This window comes from Ipomoea triloba, chromosome 2 (genome assembly GCF_003576645.1).
Source record: "Ipomoea triloba cultivar NCNSP0323 chromosome 2, ASM357664v1".
Taxonomy (NCBI): Eukaryota; Viridiplantae; Streptophyta; class Magnoliopsida; order Solanales; family Convolvulaceae; genus Ipomoea; species Ipomoea triloba.
In genome coordinates, this window is record NC_044917.1 from 20,549,950 (window position 1) to 20,573,278 (window position 23,329).

Sequence of the window (23,329 nt, forward strand, 5' to 3'; positions counted from 1 at the left end):
TCATCACTCGTCATTCTTCCTTAGTTTGGGACATACTTTGGTGTGTCCTTTGTTTGCTCTGCAGCGTGTTGACCATCAGGATTTTGACTGGTCCAGTTTATAACCTCGGCCATCTCATCATGGGGCTGATAAGTACGCAAGCATGCGTGGTTTTCCAGTCGTCAAACCTGCTAAGATCAAAAAGGAGATGTCTCGACAACATGCTGTCCATATTGAAAATTACTCGTGCTTTGAAAACTTTTTAAAAAATTTTTCAAAGAAGGATCTCTAGGCAATATAAACAAAGGTTTATATCGATCAGAGAGCTTGCTTGATACCAAACCAATTGTTGGTCCCAAGGGGATGGAGTACAAGTCTAGAGGGGGGGTGAATAGACTTGTATAAGATTTTGCAAATCTTTTTCGACCTCTCGTGTGTATTGGACTTAGGATGTTTAGGTCCGATACCTCACAAGATGAAGACAAAGTTTTATGCGCAGCGGAAATGTTATCCCCTTTTTAATTAGCACGAGTTTGAGTTAGTTCGAGAGGTGTGATTATATGCAGTGCAGATCGAGAGATAGTTAGCAAGAAATAAAAGCAGAAAGTAAATGCGAGAGAGATTTTTAAGTGGTTCGGCCAACCCGCCTACGTCCACTCTTCTTCTAGAAACTCCCTAGAAGGATTGCACTAAAACTTCCCTTTTTAGTACAATATCGAGCGCTTGAGCTTTGATCACGAAGCCCGCCTCAAGCCTCAGGTTTTTCGCCCCGCTTCTTGTTACTCCACCTCTCGAGCACTTGAGCTTTGATCACCAAGCCCGCCTCAAGCCTCAGGATCTTCACAAGACAGCTCCCAGGTTACTCCGCCTCTTCTTGCCTACTCCAAGACAAGGTTGTTCCGGTTGTCACAGGTTGAATGTAACAATCTCCAGTCTGACCAAAAGCTTTCGTTGAATGATCTTCCTTGTAGAGCAGCTTTGGTCACCTTCTAGATGTGTAGTAGTTGAAGCTTTGTAACTCTCTCAAAACACTAAGATGTGTTTTCTCGCACATGTGAATATCAAGGATGATATTCCAGATTAAGCACTTGCACTTTGAACGTTTGAATTAGACACCTCTTATGATAGCTTAGAATTCTCGAACCTCTTTGAACTTGTGTCTTCACGTCCTTATATATGAGAGTTGAGGAATAATTCCGTTGGAGGGAAAATTATTCCGTTTGAAATCTGTCTCCCATGCCGATCATGGGACTTGCATATTTTTAGCATGTTTCATGGAGTGGTGGTCTTGTAACTTGAACATTTTGTCTTGTAGTGAATATCCCATATTCCACTATCTTGAGTCCATGCTCCACTTACTTCTTTTGGCTAAAGTTACTCTTTTTATATTCCATTGATCCTCGTTTTAGGGAATAAGACCGACCTTGGATTGGTGCACTTTCTATCCGTTTGTTGTGGAGTTCTGACGTGGCATCCACTTCCGGCTGTTCTATGTTCCATAATATTCTTTCGGCACCTCCTTAATATTTTATCTCCATGATATTCTTCTTCTCCAAACTTAGATTACTTCATCCATGCGTGTTAATTGCCATTCAGTCTTTTGGAAAAGTACCAGTTCATCGAGACCAAATATGATGTCTCGACTACTTGATGTCTCGATCCCATGTCTCGAACTGGATTGATGTCTCGAGAGATTCCATCTCTCGAACTCTGCTTATGTCTCGAGACTTAGTTGATGTCTCGCAGACCCTTATTCCTCCAGTAAAGTCTCGTGCCTTCTTCTGATCTATCTATAAGCTTACAACACGAAACTTCTAAGATGTTCAAACAATTTTACCTTAAGCTTAAATATTTCCCGAGTTGAGCTCAATTACCCGATTGTATTTTCGCTCTTAGTTTACTTGTCGAACTTACAAGTATTTCCTATCTATCGAGACTTAAGGGATTGTGGATTACATTTGGTATCATCAAAACCTATTACAATATGTTCCTAACAAGGAATTAAAAAAAAATTCCTTGTTAAGTTGAACTTTATGTGTGGTCTTATATATGGTAGTGCATTATGTTTAAGCATTTTAAGGTGTTCACTTGAGATTAAAAGTCTTTCCCTGAGGTGAACTATTAAGATTTGAAAGATTATCAGACAATTATGCCTTTTGTGTGAGAAAACATGACCAGGGAGGATACTTGGAATTGTTTATCACATTGTTGCATAATTGCTTTTAGGCTTTAAAGTTGATGCCTAAAACAACAAGATAATCATTTGTTTTTTTAGGCTTTAAAGTTGATGCCTAAAATATCAAGATAATCATCTAGTGATCATATAATTTTGATTAATTAAAGAGTAGCCACAATATATATTTAATTGAAATTTTGTGAGATCACATACAGTCATAGACGTATTGGTTGTAATTAATTATATGATATAATGAAATTTAGCCCACAGGTAATTTTGTTATATTCATATGATTAATTAGAGTAAAAACACCAAACTATATATGATCATTATGTCTCAGAATATAGTTTTGGTGAGTTTTTATCATTACAGATAAGAAAGTCAATTTATTTATCATATCGTTATGATATAAATTGAGAATTGTCATCTTCTATCATAAAGTTTTGATATATGTACATATTCAAAGAATATTATTCTTGAGGTTTATCCACATAAAGGTATTAGTTTAGTTTCTTTTGTGTGTATTTTTTTATGCATTAAAAGAAAATTAGATTAATAGCTTGATACATTAATATTCTTTAGTGTACATATATCAAGTGATCAATACAATTTCATAATTGAAATTATTAAGATGTTTTGATCACTTTGTGACTAATTACATAAACTATAATAAATTCCTATTGGTAGATTTTATCATAGCTTATGTAAATAGTCAGGATAAAAGATCAAATCATATTTCTTAATTTACCCACAGGGATTGAGAAAAGGAACATGGTTTGATAGTTTTATCATAAGCTTGTAGATGGATCTAATTGAATAAAACTTTAGCCCACATGCAAGTTTTTTGTCACTAGATTCTTCTATCACTTTGATAATAATTTTATCATAAATTTTTTAGTTGAGTCTAATTGAATAAAACTTTAGCCCACAGGCAAGTTTTATGTCACTAGAATCTTCTATTTGATTGTCATAAAACCTCAGTTGAGTCTAATTGAATAAATCTTTCTTTAGCCTACAGACAAGTTTATGTCACTAGATTCTTCTGGTTAAATTGATGATCAAGATAAAATTTTATCATACCATTCTTTTTAGAATTTATAACTTTAAGGTCGGTTATAATTCTATGAGGCATGGGTTGCATTGGCAACACATGTATTTTTTTAATCTCCAAAAACTTAGTAACTTGAAATTGTTACTATATGTGGCTTACTTGGTTTTTCAGCCCAACCACAATAGATCGTTTTTTTTTTAATTTTGGATATGATATATACTTTTGGATCCTTATATTGGAAGTGTACATATCTAGCCAAATTTCAACTAGAGCAATTTAATTTGTTCAAGTAGTTGAAAATTGTGTCTATTACATGTACATAATTGGCATGTCCAACTATGGTGGGGAATTCTGTTCCTTGTAAAATTAATTAGTTGGACTTGAGGATCATTGGTGTGTTATATCAACTATAATGCTTAAAAATGACTTGATCAGTGGAAGTAATAGCTTGACTAGTGGGAGTGGTCATTTGATCATTAAGATATCCCATTTCAAGATTGTTTCACTTCAAGGATAAGACACCTTGGCTTGTTAATTATAAAATCAATAGTTCAAATTGTTTGAACTACAAGTTGTGCAACATATTTATGAAAATGTTGTAACAACATTAATAGTTTTTATTTTAACAATGGCATGAAGTTTATGGTGAACTATCATGAGTTGAATTCTTTAATATTTATTGGAGTTTTTCGTCTCATCAAATTGATCCTAGGTCATTAAGATTTGAAAAGGCTCATAAATTCAATGTTGAGAGACATAAAGCAAGCAAAGACTCATGAGATAAATTCATCTTGAGGATTTTTATTACATTGATACGACATTTGTGTTGTTTCATAAAGTTACATAAATAAATCCTTGTTATTGCTCTATGGCATAAAAGTTGGGCTTCCTTTTTTATTTTGGAGATTATTTATAAGGTGTATGTTTAAAGTTCCATTGTAGGCTTAGACATATTGATTTGTCATTTAAAGCCATTGGAATATGGACTACTCAATTACTGTCTTTGGCTAAGGTTAATGAAAATGGAGTGGCAGACGTGTCAACTCCGAGAACTTAGTCATCGTAGATAGTATTAAAGATAAGGAGTTGGTCAAGTAAAATATTAGCATTTTGCTAATAGTTTCGAATCCTTACTTAAGGCATGCTTATAAGAATTTTAAGGATCATACAGGATACATGGAACTAATTATGTGACTATATTGTACGTACATACATTTTGTCACTTCTATGTAATATGGATGGTTTCTCATATGGTTATGCGCATATTTATTTAAGAAACATCCTCTAGATTGGACTAAGAATAAACGTAGGGTTTATTCATAAAGAATCTGAGTTTGAAATCAAATGCATGTGATGCATCGTTGGTATTACTCACACTTTAATTTAGAGGACATACCACTATGATTCATGCTTTTGATTTTTAAATGAAGGTTGTGCCAATGCTTGCACCAAATGGAAAATTGTAACATTTTCCATTAATATTGTACAAATCAGGCGGTGTAAGTTTATAAGGCCAAATTTAGCCATTGTGGCAGTAGTTGGTTTTTGATAACTGATTACAAATCAAGAATAAACATAAGGTTTATTCATTAAGTTTTATACCATGTAAGGTACTTAGAGAACAAATTACATTGCAATCATAAGTGGATACTACTCACTTTAAGAGGAACTATCTCTATGGTTCATGATTCTTTTGTTTCTTTGAGTTTGCACCAAGTGGGAGAATGTAACATTTTCCATTAAGTATCACTATTAAGTGGTGCAAATCAATAGGCCATTTATGGCCATTATGTAGTGGTATTAAAACAGAAGTAACGGTTTCCGTTACTTAGCCTATAATGATGGCACTTAGGCTATTTAAGAAATGGTTCTCCCACTGCTCCTGGTACAGCGACACAGACTACACAATCTAGTTGCCCAAGAGCCAAGTGGTAGACAAAACACTCTAATATTCCTCACAATCCTTCATGCAATGCTACGGATATGACAACTATGGCTGGAGGTACATGATCCTATTAGCTTCCGCAATGAGGTTAGATTATTACATCCTCATATGATTGTATATTTATTCTAACACCATCCTCATGTGTTAGGTGTCTTCTTTTTCGTTCTACATACACAGGATCCTCCCATTCCTCACCAGCCACATACAGAAAAGAACTTACCTTGTTTGGAATTTTTAATTTTTTTATTTTCCTCTAGGCTTCGTCGTGGGCATCATTGTTGTTGGCCATCAGTAATTTATACACAGACAAAACAAAGAAAAAATTGGCCTCTTCTTCTGTCCAGTAAACCTCGTCCTTAGCTCCATTGATCGTTCAAGCCTACTACGTAGTCCAAGTTTTCCTTTCTCCATTTCGAGCCTCCAACCAAGTTTTGTGAGGAGTTGAAGGCAATGTTAATGTCAACAAACTTACCAATCCCCAGGCCACCCCAATCTTTAGGACGAGAAATTGTATCCCAATTCACCAGGTGGATTTTTTTGGAATCATTTGTGCTGCTCCATATGAACGCCCTTCTTCTTCTTCTTCTTCTTCTTCTTCTTTTCCTTTCTCCATTTCGAGCCTCCAACCAAGTTTTGTGAGGAGTTGAAGGCAATGTTAATGTCAGCAAACTTACCAATCCCCAGGCTGCCCCAATCTTTAGGACGAGAAATTGTATCCCAATTCACCAGGTGGATTTTTTTGGAATCATTTGTGCTGCTCCATATAAACGCCCTTATTATTATTATTATTATTATTATTATTGTTATTATTCAATGAACTCACAAACATTAGCCTGTAGCAATGTAGATTGCATAACATATATAGTAGGGAATAGACGAGAGGACGAACTTAGCCAATATCTACCTACCCACTCGTGAAAGAGAGATACTTGGCCTTCCATCCTTCAAGCCTTTTGTCAATGCATTCCAGAATATATATGGGAAATAGGATCATGTTGTTCTCTCGTGACAGGAAGCAATACCCAGGTACTTACCTAGATTATAGGTTTGTTCCATCCTAGTTAATGCTAATGATATTATTAGCGGTGGAGCTATTCACATTTGAGGATCGGAGAAAAAAATTTGAAACTTACTGCAACTAACCTTTTGGCCAGAAGCATTATAGAATTTATGAAGACAATCCATAATAACCTCAATTTGGTTTATTGACACTTCAAAAAACAAAACCATATATACATATTGTCTACAAATAAGATATGGGAAAGGATAGGGCTATCTCTGGAAAGTTTAATTCCTTTCCATTTGCCTCCTCGAACAGCCTCCCGAATTAGCAGGCCAGGTGACTCAATCTTTCAATACATTGAACAAAAATGTATAGTATAGTGAAATATAGTGCCCCTGTCTAATACCTCTACTTTGATATATTCGGCCACTCTAGCATGTCTTCTACCCAATTTATAGCAAGTCTGGAGGTGGTGATGCAATTCATCAAATTGCAGTTCCAAATATCATTGAAGCTGACGAACTTCCTAGAGGGTTAGTTTCTTGTATAAAGTCCCATGAGAGCCTGTCATAGGCTTTTTATAAATCAATCTTAAGAACCGTACCATATAGCTCGCTCTACCTTTCTTTTTCCTTAAGTTGTATAGAACTTCTTGGTACACCACAATATTATCGGTAATTTGCCTTTCGTGGATAAAGCTACTTTGCTCAGGACCGATAATATGTTGTAAGACAAGTTTTACTCTCCAAGTCATAACTTTAGTAATAACCTTGTAGCTAACATTACATAGGCTGATATGCTAAAATTGACTCCCATACTCTATAACGCTCACTTATGGGATTAAGGATATGATGGTATCATTGACCCCTGGTTACATGTAGGGCTGTGCAGAATCTGAGAAACTCGACCAAATCGTCCAACTCAAAACTTGGTAAATCGTTGCATCCATGAGGCTGAATCCAAAATGGGTAATTCGACCCATTAGCATATTGAAGGCATGTAATGATAGTCGGGTTGGGGGTATTAAATGCCCACCCGACCCATCCGAATATCCGATGTATATATAGGGTTTATGTATATGTATGTTATACGACGTCGTTTATGCTTAGTATATATATGTAAGCAAAGAAGAAACCCTATTCCCTTGTGTCATTTGCGCAGTCACATCCTTTCCAGTTTCCAGAGTCTTCTCTTATTCACTCACTCTCATCGTGTGCATGACTTCCTAATAGATGATGACATTATTTGAAATATATCTTCCTGGTACAAACGAGCTCTAGAATGGGCTCACTATCTTAGGTAAAATATGTTTTAACCTGTTTGTAATAGTCTTGGTGATAACCTTGTAGCTAACATTGCACAGGCTAATATAGGCCTAAATTATTGTTTAATGGTCTCCCGGGATCTAACTTTCAGAATGAGAACAAGGAGGGTGTCATTGAGCCCCTCGGGCAATCCACCGATTTCGTACGCATTCTTAACCAACTCAAACAGGTTCTCGCCGACAACCCCCCACATGTGTTGATAGAAGCCGCATGATAGCCATCAGGGCCTAGGACTTTGAAAAGAGCCATTTCGAGCAGCACCCCATGAACATCTTATTCCAGAATTAAAGGTACCCCACTCTTCTGCTATAATAAGAGGGAAGGCCCCTTCCAACGTATTGGCATGTGGGTTACCCGGCTCTTGAGAGAATAAATTGGTGTAATACCCACGAACATAGTCCTTGAGTTGGTCCAAGTCACGAATTCAATCCCCATTCTTGTTTCTTAGGCACTTTATAGTGTTGTGAGCCTTCCTAATAGTAGTGGCAGCATGGTAGTAAGCAGTGTTATGGTTACCCAAAACAACCCAATCTTCCCTGATCGTTGGAACCACTACAAGAAAATTTGCGATTTGCGATTCGCGACGGAACAATTCCGTCGCGAAACAGCCAAATTCCGTCGCGAAATGGGTTTTGCGACGGAATCGCGACGGAATCCGTTCCGTCGTGTATCAGCTCATCGTATCTTGATTTGCGACGGAAAAATTCCGTCGCGAATTTTTGCAATGGAAATATTCCGTCGCAAATTGGCGACGGAAAATTATTCCGTCGCTTATTCCGACACCATTTTGGAGACGAATTTCTATCGCTAAAGAACGACGAAACTATTTTTCCGTCACGATTCCGTCGCAATTTTTGTCACAAATATTCCATCTTGCTATTTCTAAATTTATTTAAAATTATTATTTTCATGAGCTTTTAAAATATTAATATAAAACTAAAATGATATACTAAAACACTATTAATTATAAAATACAACATAATTCTAAAATATTATCAATACACATTATATTCAAGTAATAATACATTATCAATCCATATTTACTAAATAATAATAGTCAATTCAAAATATATACAACAATATAATAGTAGCCTTCAAATTCTAAATTTCTTCTTGTACATTTGCAAAATTAGCATTGTCGAGCGGTCGATATGTTGATGTCATAATTTAAACGCCCCAGATTTTCAACCTACAAAATGAAAATCGTCATTTGCCTTCGAAAATAAGATATATATGTCCTTATAAGAAATAAAGAATTAAATAGAAGTATTAAGCAATATCTACCAATGGCCATGCCAAACACCCAAAAGTATCAACTTATATGCACAACAACTTGTGAGTAGTTGGTCATGTGTGAGTGCTTATCTGATTTGTTGGTATAGCACTTATTAGTGTTAGTTATTATAACACTAACAATTAAACTATATTGACTCCATCAATTTTTTTTAGAGGAATAATATATTATCAGTGCAAGAGATTTACTTGCCAATCATAATATGACCAACCCCATTTGCCAGCAGCAATTTTAATGATTAACTGCCATTAAAACTAAGCTTCATTAAAAACTAGAAATAACAACATATATGATATGCAAACTCCTTTAAACACATGAAATAAAAACTAAATATCATATTAGCTATTACCTGTGCAGCTTCGCGAATCACCTCCGAGAACCAACAACTTGTCCTTATAGCATCTGCCATCTTCTCTAACATTAAAATTTAAACAATAAAAGGAAACATCAAAGTACTGCCAGAGTGACTTTGTTTACAGTTTACAATACTTCCAGTGATAAATCTGGTTGTTGCAGACTTTTTCCATCATGTTTGTTAAATCTGATTTTGGTTAGTCACTCACTATGAAATGCTATAAATCTTCCTGTTTTAACACAGTAATACATATAATTGAAACACATCACAATTGGAAAGTAAGTCTGGCCTGCAGAACACAAGTAGGTACTAAACAATCTGTTTCTCTTCTTGCAACCATATTTTGCAATCTTAAGGGCAGTTAATTTATGAGATACAAATAAGCAGTACCATTATCACAGAACAAAGAGATCATATCATAAGAATAAAACCTAACATATGCACATATTCTTCAAAGTATTCAATCCCCGAATTTCTTTAACCCACTTCAGTACATGGTGATGTACATTTACAAGTATATATTGCATTTACAAACAACACAATGATGAACACATACACATTGCCTACCCTTTATGCCAAAACTTCAAACTTCATTATAATCAAACATCTAACTTCCTTCAAATCTTGAACATATTTATACAAGAAATCACTTAATTGTCATTGTTTTCCTCCATTTCACCAACAAACATATATGCTATATATCTTTCAAAAAAAACAAAAAACAAACAAACACACACACACACACACACACACACATATATATGCAGTAACGTAACCAGTAATTACCGGTGGGCGACGGCGACGGCGAGAGAGAGGGCAACGGCGAGGGAGGAGACGGAATTTTTGCCAACGTATTTGGCCCAAGGTGAACGGAATTTATCATACGAGGAACGCATTTCGCACGTGTGTGGTTTTGTATACGTTGAACGCATTTGTTACTTGCGTTTAGTGTATCTTATACTATACACGCATTTGCTAAGTGCTTTCGAATCCCGTATTTAAAAAAAAAAAATAAAAATGGAACGCATTTGGGAAATGCGTTTCTGCCACCAAACGCATTTCCCAAAGGAGTTTTTCCCACTTTAGTCCAGCTTCCTTCGAATTCCCTAATTTGTCAATACGGGCCCATGCGTTCCCATTTCAGTCATTCACCCCATCACCACACCACTACCATCACCATCACACTACCACTGCCACCACCGCTAACACCATTTATATTATTGTTATAAATGTTATTATATTCTAAACAAAATAATTAAAATGTTTAATTATACAATTCTACTCATTTTTCAAAAAAGAATCAAATTCATCAAGATAATTTTTTAGAATGCAACCAAACACGGGGAATGAAAATATTTTTAAAAAATAACTTATTTAAAAAAAAATATTTTTCAATAGTGATATTCTTCTTAAAAAAATAAAAAAATAGTGATATTATTTGATTTCCAAACACAACCTAAAAGAAAAAAAATATTTATTTTTTGAAAGCGGAAATAAAGTCCGTACATTCTGCTCAACGCTCATCCACAATATTCAAAAAAAAAAAAAAAGAAAGAAGAAAAGTCCAAAATAGTTGCAGTCTTTTCTTGGTTCCGTTCATTTCAGCCCCACTTCTCTCTCGTAAAACCGTACAGTCTTCTCCAGAGTCCAGTCCACCACCATCATCTCCGCCATGCTTATAGCTCTCAAGCTGAGGAGCTTAGCGGAGTGTGTTTCAAAACCCTAGCGGACCCATCGACCGGAAAAAATGGTGTTCAAGGGTCGATTTTTCTCTTCTAAGAAGTATGATGCTTCCAGCACGGATGGATCCTCCAATAGCCCGCGTTCGGTTGGGTCGAATTCCCCGATCCGAGCCGATAAGAAGAAGGCCAAGGCCGGTTCTACTTCCAAGGACAACTCCCCCAGCACTCCGACTTCGATTTCTAGCTTTGCTGCTAGCTTCAAGGATAGGAAGAAGGACGGTAAAGGAAAGGATATCCCAGTGCGCAGTCCTAATCCGCTTGCGAAAGCCAGTCCAGGTGGGTTGGGTTCTTCAAAGCCGAAGAAATCGGAGGTCAAAGAAGTTGGGCCTACTTCGCTGTCGGTGTCACCGATTTTGGCGTCTTCGTTGGGGTTGCATAAGATTAAGACGCGATCGGGGCCGTTGCCGCAGGAGAGCTTCTTCGGGTATGGGAGTCGAGAGAAGGGGTGTGCTTTGGGTGCTAGTAATTTGTCTAAGCCTGGCGGCGGAAGTGTTAGCAGAGGTGATCGGCAGTCGAGTTTGTGGTTGGGAAAGACGAGCGCTGGGAAGGAGGAGAGGAAGACGGTGGAAAATACTGGTTGGGTGGATAATGGGAGCAATTCAGATAGTATGTCAACTGAGAGCTTACCTTCAAGGGACCAGAGCCCTCATGTCCCCGGTCCATCTAGACTGCAGATTGGTGAACCTTCTTCTGAAGCACCAGGTATGGCTTGATAACACCCACCATTGCAAATACTTACTTGTACTTTTTTTTTTTAGAGTTCAATTGTTTGCTTAAGAATTTGGAATTTAATAACTTGCAGAATAATGAGTAATCATACAAATATGTAATTGATACAAGTCGTAGTAGTAGTAGTAGTAGTGTTTTGGTGGTTGTAAGCCCATGGCTGATGCAATCACATATTCACATGCTAACTCAGACTTGGCGCCCTGAGGCACAACTTGTTCGTCAATGCTTTTCTTTTGAGAATTTAAATATTCATAGTGACACAGAGGAACTTATATGTGTAATGAGTGGCAAACGTCCTTGTGGTTGCAATATATGTATGTTACTGAATTAATCCCAGTGAAAACTTAGTTAGACTGAGAGATATACTAGAGATGGGTATAGCTTCTGCTTCTCAGACATATAGGTTGACGGCTTGGATTAGATTCTAATCATACTATACTACAAGAAATACTTTATAGTCTGAGACCACTAGCATAAACACATGTTTTTTTGCCTTTGATTAGTTTGATACTCCATATACCTTTAGAAAAAGTGTTCCTACTTCTTAGTAACACATTTTTTGTTTAACTGCCAGTTTGACAATGCAGTTTACAAAATGAGATTTTGCCAAATTTTATTCCACAAATAAAATGTGAGGCACATGATCCTGTATATGTGTTTGGGATCTTTTGTATTTGTTTTTATTTATTTTCGACAATTAAAAGTTTCATTAGATGGTACATGGGACCAAAAAGCCCTAGCTCCCAAAATCTATGCAAGTTTTAGTCGATAAAAAATTCTTGATGTTTTTTATTTTTATCATGACAATGGTTATTAAATTATTAAATGTAAATTTTCCTAGTGATGATAAGGCTAATAGCATTACAAATGTTAAAAATCACATTTGAGCAACCTGGAAACCAATTTTATTTAAGTCGTCTAACATTTAAAAAAAAAAAAAATCATCTTTAATCTATAAATGTAACTTTGGCACTACTATATTTGTTTTAAGATATGGTCTAGGTGAATGTGTCTCAAAAAATATTATGATCTAATATTATTTTTGGGATACTAGAAGTTATCAGAGGGTCTAGAACATTGCTTTCAGCCTGTTTAACTGGAGAGAACTCTCCAATTTTTGTACAAATGGAAAACATAATTTTAACTACTTTTCAAATTAGAAAAAAATGGAAAGTGGACTTTCCAACTAAAAAAGGAATTTGAACTTTTTCTTAGTGTGTATCAAAATTTCCAAATATAAATAACTTCATATATAATCACCATCTCCATTACCAACAAACTCCACCCTACCTACCTGCATACCCCCCATTACATAGATACCCACCACCACCACCACCACCACTACTTCCATTACTATCACCACTTAATTTCATCCATCACTAAACCTGCTTCTACTTACACTCCACCATCACTGCCTACCTAGTACCCACCCCCCCACATCACCACATCCATTACTATTATTGGTTACTTCCATCGTTGTTATTTATCTACTCTCACCCCCACCACTACTTGATATCATTGTCACTTGCCATCTTCGTTGGTATAAAGAAGTAAACAATTGGTTTTCAAATAATTTTGCATTCTATAAATCAGAAAATAGTTGAATGTGAATATAATTTTGAGTTTTCCAATGGAAAAATAAAAAGTTGAAAAGTTTTGGAAAATTGGAAAAGGAAAACAGAAAACATTTTCCGAAACTAAACAAACCCTAGATGATCTATTTTTCTTTACTATTGTTAGTTTTTCCTCTTAAAAAAAAGTTAATGCTTAATCTATTCTTATGTCAAAAGAATTTGATAAATGGTACTGTTTGGCTTTGGCTTAATCTATGTATGTCAAAAGAATTTGATAAATGATACTGTTGGGCTAAATACAGTTTTGATCCTTCTTCTATAGCACAGTTGTCAAATTTCACATAAAACCTTTATGTTCTCATGGACATACTTATGCTTCCACTTAACAAAAAAATAAATAAAATTATGGAATTTTCACCTGGACAAAACAATGCATTACAAACTTCAGCTTCTTTTTCTTCATTATTATCTAGTTAGAACTGGGGAGGTTGGATTTCTTGAGGTCCTTGTTCTTTGTACTAAATGCAACTTTCTTAATTTCGAGTAGCTTAGTTTTAACTGTATTTTCCTAATAGTTTGTTTCCCTTTTCGGTGGAGCTTGTTTTAGTTTGCTGATAACTATTATCAGTTTGTAAATGTTGGTACTGGACACTTTCAAGCTTAGTTTTAATCTTGGCCTCTCGAGGTATATATACAAATAAAATGGAATTTGTATGTGTAGACTTTCGAGCTTAGTTTTAATCTTGGCCTCTCGAGGTATATACAAATAAAATGGAATTTGTATGTGTATTATTATTATTATTATTATTATTATTATTATTATTATTATTATTATTTTCAATTTAACCTTTAGGACAACAAATTGGAATAGCTGTTAGCGAACTTCTGATTAACTCTGCTCATATTTTTTGAAGTTTGTACAATATTTGTACCAACCTCATATTATTTTTATGTTTATAAATGTTTGATAGGTCGGTTCAATTCTTCTTGGAGCCATTCAGGTGGTCAGCAGACTTTGGATGCTTGTACTCCAGATTTGAAGGTAAAAGGGTTGTTTTGTGCTATGTATCAACAATCACATCCAAGATTTCAAATACTTGTTGCAACACTTGAATCTCACTTTCTAACGAATCAATCTTATAGACATCTTATGATTGTGATAATCCAAAGGAGTCTGAATCTCCACGCTTTCAAGCTATACTCCGTGTGACTAGTGCACCTAGGAAAAGGCATCCTGTTGATATCAAAAGCTTTTCCCATGAGTTGAATTCTAAAGGTGTACGCCCATTTCCACTTTGGAAGCCTCGAGGCTTAAATAACTTGGAGGTAGGTAAACTTCTCTTCTGTTCCTTGAAGTTGGTAGATTTTTAGCATTTTAATGTTCAGTTCACCATTTTTTCCAAATTTCAACACAGGAGGTTTTGACTATGATAAGGACAAAGTTTGATAAAGCCAAGGAGGAAGTGGATTCTGATCTTCATATCTTTGCAGCAGATTTGGTTGGAATTTTGGAAAAGAATGCAGAGGCTCACCCTGACTGGCAGGAAACTATTGAAGACTTGCTGATTTTGGCTCGGAGTTGTGCAATGACATCACCTGGTGAATTCTGGCTTCAATGTGAAGGAATTGTTCAGGAGTTAGATGATAGGCGGCAGGAGCTTCATACGGGTATGCTGAAGCAACTTCATACACGAATGCTCTTTATACTCACTAGATGTACGCGCTTGCTTCAGTTCCACAAGGAAAGTGGTTTTGCTGAGGATGAACCGATTTCGCTCCTCCGTCAATCATTACAGCCCACTGATAAACATGTTTCTGGAGGCCTCAGAAGGGATGGGAAGTCAGCCAGTGCTATAAAGGCCCCCAAGGGACCTCCTACAAGAAAATCTTACAGTCAGGAACAGCATGGCTTAGATTGGAAGACAGATCAATCTGGAAGGCCAGAGATTATTCAGTCTCGTCCAGCTGAGTCTATGAAGAACCTGGATTCTCCTGGTGAAAGGAACCGCATGGCTTCCTGGAAGAAATTACCTACTCCTGCAGGGAAAAGTCTAAAAGAAATTCCCCTGGTGAAGGAGCATGATAACCTTGAGGCTTCAAAGTCATTAGTTAACAGAAGAGGTGCACCAGATGTAGATCTGGCTACTGTTAAACATCCAGAGCTCCCTTTCAGTAGAGATTCTCAAGGACATTTATCTGTATCTTCTAAGGATCAGCATAAAGTTTCTTGGGGTTACTGGGGAGACCCACCAAGTACTTCTGATGAGAGTTCGATAATTTGTCGCATTTGTGAGGAGGAGGTTCCCACTTTGCATGTGGAGGAGCACTCTAGAATTTGTGCAATTGCTGATCGTTGTGATCAAAATGGTCTTAGTGCCAATGAACGTTTGGTTAGGATTGCTGAGACTCTTGAGAAGCTAATGGAATCATTTTCACAGAAGGACTTTCAGCCAGCTGTTGGAAGTCCAGATGGTGCAAAAATTTCAAACTCAAGCATAACAGAAGAATCTGATGTACTCTCTCCAAAGCTTAGTGATTGGTCTCGCAGAGGCTCAGAGGACATGCTTGACTGTTTTCCTGAAGCAGATAATTCTGCTTTTATGGATGAGCTCAAGGGATTACCTTCTATGTCATTTAAAACTCGCTTTGGACCCAAATCTGACCAAGGAATGACAACATCTTCTGCGGGTAGTATGACTCCAAGGTCACCTTTGCACACACCACGAACCAGCCCGATAGACTTGTTATTGTCCACTAAAGGTTGTTACTCTGAGCATGAAGATCTCCCTCAGGTAGGTAGGACTTTAGTGCTGCTTATTTTATCCTTTGCTTTATGGTGATGCATTAAATAATCACTATTGATAAGTTCTAACAACACTATTGATGCCAACCCCTTTATTTCCAACTTAAATATATGAATATATACATTCTATGCTCACTCTGAATTGTAATGGTATTGACACTACTTGATCTTGTATTGAGTACTTCAGTCTTCAGTGAGTAAACAATATGTAAGGAATGCTTGAGAAATATTGGATATGGAGCATTAACAATGTGCTTTCCTCAAGATTCTTGCTTTCATTTTGTGGAATTTGGACTCCATAGGTTATATTTGAAAGTTTTATGGTATTAAGATCTACTTTGGCATTATAGATGAATGAACTTGCTGATATTGCTCGATGCATTGCAAATACGCCTATGGAGGATGATCGCTCATTGCATTATTTGATCTCTTGCCTTGAAGACTTGAAAGTTGTCCTTGATAGAAGGAAACTAGATTCACTTACAGTGGAGACATTTGGAACCCGAATAGAAAAGCTGATTCGGTAAGTGAACCTTCAGTTCTTGCAATTGACCATGCCATTCCTGTGGTCTAACAACAAAAGAAACATGGAACAAAATCATTTTAAAAATTTTCTTTAAAGATAGGTTGTTCAAGATATAGTTTTGATTTTAATTTTGGTTATTTTCCTATCTAGGGAGAAATACTTACAACTATGCGAGCTAGTTGATGATGAGAAAGTTGATATAACAAATACAGTCATTGATGAAGATGCTCCTTTGGAAGATGATGTTGTGCGTAGCTTGAGAACCAGCCCTGTTCATTCTAACAGAGACCGTACATCTATAGATGACTTTGAGATAATAAAACCAATTAGTCGTGGGGCATTTGGCCGGGTTTTTTTAGCAAAAAAGAGAACTACTGGGGATCTGTTTGCCATTAAGGTACTACAGAATGTTTTGCTATTTGCATGCCCTAGTTGATCTTTTCTGTTTGGCAATTAAGTCTATTATCTACTTCTCTTGTAGCAATGCCATTATCTGGTCACTGATCATTTTGGCACTAAATGCCTTGCACACATGGATGTCATCCTCATATTCTTGAACCTTTATGTTAATTTTCTTTCTGAGACTGCCACAAGTAACTCTTTGGGCTAAAAGGGAAATTATTGGAACATAACATACATAATTAAGGATCGTAAATAGTAAGAATTATTGGGAAAGCATAGCATAGCTGAAATGAGATGATATTATGAATCTATTTTAAGAGGAAATGCACTAATCCTTTCTCCTATTTCCATTGCAATGAATTGAATAATTGATGCTGACTTTTGTTTCTTTCTCATTCCATATGTTTGCCTGCCCATATTTATATTTCTTGTTTGTGCTTAACTGTTGCATAGGCCTTCATCTGATTGAAGGATAAGGGGAAAAAATTAAATAAAAGTACATGCAGGATGTTGAAGGGTTAAAGTCAGTGTGAAATATAAGAGGCTGAGATAGCATTTGTTGGGCTAATCCTTGCCATAGTGAAAAATCAGTTCCGGTGAAATATTCTGGTATCAAGATTTAAAGATTAGAGTTGAAATTGTTCTCAGGGCAAATAAATCTGTTAATTATATGCTTCTCTTTATATCTTGTATATCAAACTGCTTATTTCTTTTATAGTAATGTATAAGGTTCTTGTATAGGTTCTTAAGAAGGCAGATATGATCCGCAAAAATGCTGTTGAGAGTATTTTAGCAGAACGTGATATTTTAATATCAGTTCGTAATCCCTTTGTGGTGAGCACATCAACTGAATTTTTTATTTACTGGAATGATGATTATTTTAAATTTAACTAAATATTCTTTTCTCTAGGTTCGCTTCTTCTATTCGTTTACTTGCCGTGAAAATTTGTATCTTGTAATGGAGTATTTGAATGGTGGGGATCTGTATTCGTTGTTGAGAAACCTAGGCTGTCTTGACGAAGATGTGGCTCGTGTTTATATAGCTGAAGTTGTAAGTTGCATTGACAAGCAAAACCTGCCTTGTAACCTCCATTCGCACAGGCACACGAGCGCAAATATACACTGATATTCATAATCACATTCAGATACACACTAACACACATTTGTACATATTATGGTGAATCATAAAGTTGGGATTCTGTTGTTTTCAGGTGCTTGCTCTGGAATATTTGCATTCTTTGCGCGTTGTTCATCGTGACTTAAAACCTGATAATTTGTTAATTGCACATGATGGACATATCAAGGTAGCTTTTTAATCTTGTGTGTGAGCTCTCTACTTTATTATTGACACTACCCTCCTAGTGGTGATGTATTTTTTGTTTTTTCCTAGAATGGGCCTTAGATATAGTTTTTTTCTGGGGAGAAAAGCCTTGATATCAATATTATCTTACTTCCTAGTTTAGTGTGTTAAACTCAAAAGAACATGCATCTTGTATGCAAATTTTATTAGAGTGCTGAGGCTCCTGTGAACAAATGGTGCTTAGACATCTATTTAAATGGGAATTGAGTTCTTGTTATATGACAAGCATCTTAGTTCTGTCCATTCTATATGGGATTATCCCTCTCTGACAAGCTAGTTTTAATGGGTGCAATTTTGTACAGTTGACAGATTTTGGGCTTTCAAAAGTTGGTCTTATAAATAGTACCGATGATCTGTCTGGTCCAGCTGTCAGTGGAACATCCATGATGGATGAGGATGAATCTCTGTCTGCATCTGATCTGCAGCATGAAAGGCGTAAGAAACGTTCTGCTGTAGGCACACCAGACTATCTGGCACCAGAGATCCTTCTAGGAACAGGGCATGGTTAGTGTCTTCTTTTCTTATCAAGTGGTCCACAAAGAACGATGAAACTTCTATCTTGTCTCATATTAGTATTCAATTTCTGAACTGATCATTAATCATCTTATGCATATATTGGGCTGTATTTCTCTTACAGTTCTGAGCTTGATTGTCAGTGTAAATTCTGATTCAAATTTGTTTCTATGAAATATATACATCTGAAATCTTGAGTGAAGAAGGGCTTTGTTGAAGCAGTTGTTTTATGGTATAGAAAATTTGGATCCCATTATTACAAAGTTACTGTTGTCATGAAATCTTGGCTGTTTCATGATTATATTTGAAAGTCTCATTTGCTATTTATTGATTTGTATCTTACCATGCTTGCATTCACCTCCGCATACTCATACTACTGTTCTATATCAGGTTTTACAGCTGATTGGTGGTCTGTGGGTGTTATTCTCTTTGAGATGATTGTGGGCATTCCTCCATTTAATGCAGAACATCCTCAGGTTACTATTTAAAAAAAAAAAAATTTTTTGTGTATCTTCTTTTTGTCATTTTCAGTATTCTTCCTACAGATTTTATTCTTCCTTGCAATGGTCTAGGTTGTTACAAAAGGACATTCTATGCTTTTGTTATGACACATTGACACAAACTTTTGTCTACACGATCTTTTCAAGGGTTTGAGTCCTGGGGAAATATAATTAATATATATCTCTTTTGCTGTTATGGTTTTAAGGATTTGAGTCCTGGGGAAAGATAATGTACATCTATTGGTGCTATGATCTTCTCAAGTATTGAGTCATGTGAAGCTTTTTAAAAAGATAGTATAGTATTTTTGCTGGTTATACTGGTCTGGATTAGACATGCATGTATTTATAAAAACATTGTAGTTATATGCTTTCTTTGTCCCATTTTATGAAGTTTTTTTGCTTCTCTGTCTCATTTGAGGACATTCTGAATTTTTATCTTTTTCTTGCCAATTTTATTTTAGAAAATTTTTGAAAATATTCTCAATCGTAAGATACCCTGGCCCCGGGTTCCTGATGAAATGACCCCGGAAGCACAGAACCTAATTGATTGGTAAGTTTATAATTTTGCTTAGCATTATGTAGCAGCATCAATATCCTTATACTTTCTTTTATCGCGTAGTGTATACTTGCATTTTTTTTTCAATAATTGCATGTTGATGAAATTCTCATTTATTACTTTATTGAAGATGGATTTGCAAATATTCTCTTAGGTAAGAGGTATGTGTCAGCAATCAGATTTTGTGTGTGTGTGTGTGTGTGTGTATGCATTGTGAATTTAGAAAGAATGTTACTCAAACAAGAGTTTGATACTAGAAGATTAGAAAATGATGTTTATAAATGCTTTATTTAGAAACGTTCTACTCCATATGATCACTCAATGACCATTCTTGAACATGCATGTATACTTGCACATGTTGATTTTAAATTGCATTATTTCTGTATAATAGTTGCTTTAGTTATGCTACTTTGCATATTTTCAAAATGTTCTTGATATGGCTATACATGTATGAACAAGGTAAATTCTCTGTTGTTTCAAAGGCTACCATGGGGTAATGATTGGGCATACCTTACTGAATGCTATTATTAATAATAAAAGATACTCCAGAGAGGGAGGGAATAAAGCCAAGGAGACTACTCCAAGCTCCACAGTGCAGATGTGAGAGTCGGGGGCAAAAACCTTCTCTTTACAACATTGATGTGTGTGAACCAAATAAAGAACAAAAAAGGAAAAGTTAAAAGCCTATTAAAATGAGTAAAGAGACTCCTTGTTATTACAGTTGAAGAAATCACCAAACAAAAGATTTTATTTTATTTTATTTTTAAAGAGAGAAATCAAATAGATCATGAGCTTCAAAAAGGGAATGACAAACAAACAATTAAACAAAGCATCAAACAGAGAAAGAACCTGCAAGGAAAAAACAAACAAAACACATCTATGCGCTCCAGATTGATATCATCACCGTATAGCTGTATTGTGTTCCCTTGAGTCTGGTTTGGGCTATTTGGATAGATTAAAAAAAAAAGGTTTTCTGGGGATAACTGCCCCGTGCATGGATGAAGTTCACTTGTTTGAGAGTTATGTTTCATTTTGTGTATGTAAACAAGAGTCCAAGGATTTTTGTTCTGTTATATAAAGCTCATGGATTTTCTAAGCTCGCACAACTTACCTCTTTTCTGAATAAATCACTTATCAAGGTATAGAGTAGTATGTTGAAATGTCCAATGCCACTGACATCGTTATCATACAGCTTACTGACAGAAGATCCTAATCAACGACTTGGAGCCAATGGAGCACCAGAGGTAACCTCTTTCTTCCATTTCATTCGCGTTAACTTTTTGGTTCTTCATTCCTAGCAGAAATCATGAGATTAAAGTAAAGAATGACCTTTTTTCCGGTTGTAGGTGAAGGAGCATCCTTTTTTCCAGAATATTAACTGGGACACACTAGCCAGACAGAAGGTTCTACTTCCATTTATTTCAAACTTCTTGAATTACTTTTTTTTTTTGCCATCTTTTTTATAACCATTTCTATTAATCATGATGCATTAATGTTTCTCTTTCCCAGGCTGCTTTTGTGCCTTCATCAGAGAGTGCCTTAGATACAAGTTACTTCACCAGTCGCTTTTCCTGGAACCCATCAGATGAACATGTCTATGCTGCCAGTGAATTTGAGGATTCAAGTGATAATGGTAGTGTGAGTGGTAGCAGCAGTTGCGTAAGTAATCGACATGATGAACTGGTATGTTGACATCGTGATGTGTTTGAATTTGGGTTCTATTTAGAGATTTTGTTTACTTCTTGAGTGTGCTTCATTTGGTTGGAATGGCAAACAGGTTGATGAATATGGGGGTCTTGCTGACTTTGAGTCAGGCTCTTCAATGAAATATTCTTTTAGTAACTTCTCCTTCAAGGTAATGTATATTTCAATGGCATTAAATGCTTAATCACTTTTATGGTATTTAACTGATTTCTTGTCAATGGAGATGCACTGTGGGCGATTAATATTGTGAAATTTTGTGCTATATATTGGCATAATTAACTTATAGGCTGATAGCTCAATTGTTTTATACATTTTTATTTTTGGCTGTCAAATTTTTAGTGTTTTCAATTATTTTTAAGCTGCTCCACCTAGGACTACTTGGCTAAAGTGATCATTGTTTTTGTTTTCGAGAAATGTTTTGTACAAACTCTTGCAGGTTGGTTATATTTGTTTTCAGTTTTTTCAAGCACGCAATCTCTTGAGATTTTTATTGCCTGTATGCCAGAATCTCTCCCAGCTTGCATCAATCAATTATGATTTGCTCACCAAAGGCAATAAAGATGATCAACCGACAACTCCTAACCCATAACGATGGGATCTCTCTCTCGGAGTGAATTTATAGGAAGACAGAATGAAGCAAAACGGGGGTGCTAAGCAGCACCATCTTTGTAACTTTGTAACTTTGTAACTTTGTAAATGTAAAATCCTTGCCTATATTTTCTGGTTTTTTCTTATTATCTCATCACATAAGCCTGCTCAACTTCTTTTGTCGTACTTGCAGATATATATATTAGTGACAGAAAGTGCGGTGGGATGTGTCCTCAATACCTGAAAAATAGCTTCATGCTGTGAGGTTAGAAATTATGGTTGAGTTTTGTTTTGAGTTCAGAACTTTGCTGTAATTTTTTCACATTCAGCTTCCAAAAATGCTACATGCTTTTCATCTTTGGCCTTTGATGGTGTCCTGTGATTTCTTCTTCACAGCAATGAGAAAGAACATGTCCCTGGCTATAATGTATTGGAAAAATCTTTGTTGCCTTGATTCTTTTAGTATGTCATTTGTTCTACTTTGGAAACTCTCATTGTTGAAATTCATTTATTTTTAAATTTTAAACATAACATTGGTGGTATTTTATTAGAGAGAAAATTGTCATTTTGGTCCAATGACTATTGTAGTAGTGTTAATTGCTATCCGCGACTTTCAAAAATGTTGATTTCGTACCTTGACTATGCATTTTTTCTCAATTTTAGTCACGCCGGCCAAATTACCGGCCAAATGTGACCGGAAAAAATTAAACATCATTTTATTTGAATTGAAAGGGGCAAAATAGTCTTTTATTGTTGTGTCTGACTTCCTCTTTGACCCTCTCTTCTCCGAACACCGTTGCTCAAACGGTTCTCCTCCAGCGCTGCTTGTCGCCTCTCTCTTCTTCCGGCATGGCGCTCAACATCTGCTTCCAATGACGACCAACGGAGAAGACGAGCAGGTAGATTGTTCGTCTTCTCCACTAGCTTCTTGCCACACTCAGGCTCTATCCATCAACCAATCATCATCTTTTCTGCAGGTTACAGTGAATCAAGATCAGTTCAGTGCTAGCAGATCGAAATCCCATGGCAGCCAAGCAAGAATCCAAAGTTTCATTTAACATCACTATGGCAGCCAATCAGGATCACTAACAACGTCACTATTGGTTGAATGAACATAATAACTACTTGTAATCTATACAAAAGACAATTTATATCAAAACCCAACAATCACAAAATTAAATAACCAAACCCATTTCATGAAACA

At 35.9% G+C, this 23,329-nt stretch overlaps 1 protein-coding gene and 1 long non-coding RNA gene across 5 annotated transcripts; one reads left to right on the plus strand and one right to left on the minus strand.

Moving 5' to 3' along the window:
- Window positions 1-8,495: 8,495 nt before the first annotated feature.
- Window positions 8,496-9,966, minus strand: LOC116011452. Of its 2 annotated transcripts, none has more exons than XR_004097028.1 (4): window positions 9,915-9,966; window positions 9,123-9,182; window positions 8,962-9,015; window positions 8,496-8,668 (listed from the first exon to the last, which is right to left on the minus strand). It is a non-coding gene; the product is annotated as an uncharacterized LOC116011452 (long non-coding RNA). The 2 variants fall into 2 exon arrangements; XR_004097029.1 differs by having other exon boundaries at window positions 9,123-9,187.
- A 727-nt stretch (window positions 9,967-10,693) lies between these two features.
- Window positions 10,694-22,701, plus strand: LOC116011193 (probable serine/threonine protein kinase IREH1). 3 transcript variants are annotated; one of them, XM_031250725.1, is made up of 19 exons: window positions 10,876-11,572; window positions 14,145-14,215; window positions 14,317-14,499; window positions 14,589-15,965; window positions 16,327-16,499; window positions 16,653-16,899; window positions 17,646-17,738; window positions 17,815-17,955; window positions 18,116-18,208; window positions 18,567-18,768; window positions 19,168-19,253; window positions 19,739-19,827; window positions 21,026-21,077; window positions 21,180-21,236; window positions 21,343-21,516; window positions 21,611-21,688; window positions 22,043-22,235; window positions 22,319-22,390; window positions 22,522-22,701. In XM_031250725.1, the coding sequence occupies exons 1-17, from the start codon at window positions 10,876-10,878 to the stop codon at window positions 22,124-22,126; spliced, it is 3,897 nt and encodes a 1,298-aa protein (XP_031106585.1). In that variant the 3' UTR covers window positions 22,127-22,235; window positions 22,319-22,390; window positions 22,522-22,701. The 3 variants fall into 3 exon arrangements, with proteins under 3 accessions (XP_031106584.1, XP_031106586.1, XP_031106585.1); XM_031250724.1 differs by having other exon boundaries at window positions 10,694-11,572; window positions 22,319-22,675; XM_031250726.1 differs by having other exon boundaries at window positions 10,694-11,572; window positions 14,344-14,499; window positions 22,319-22,675.
- The last annotated feature ends 628 nt before the right edge of the window (window positions 22,702-23,329 follow it).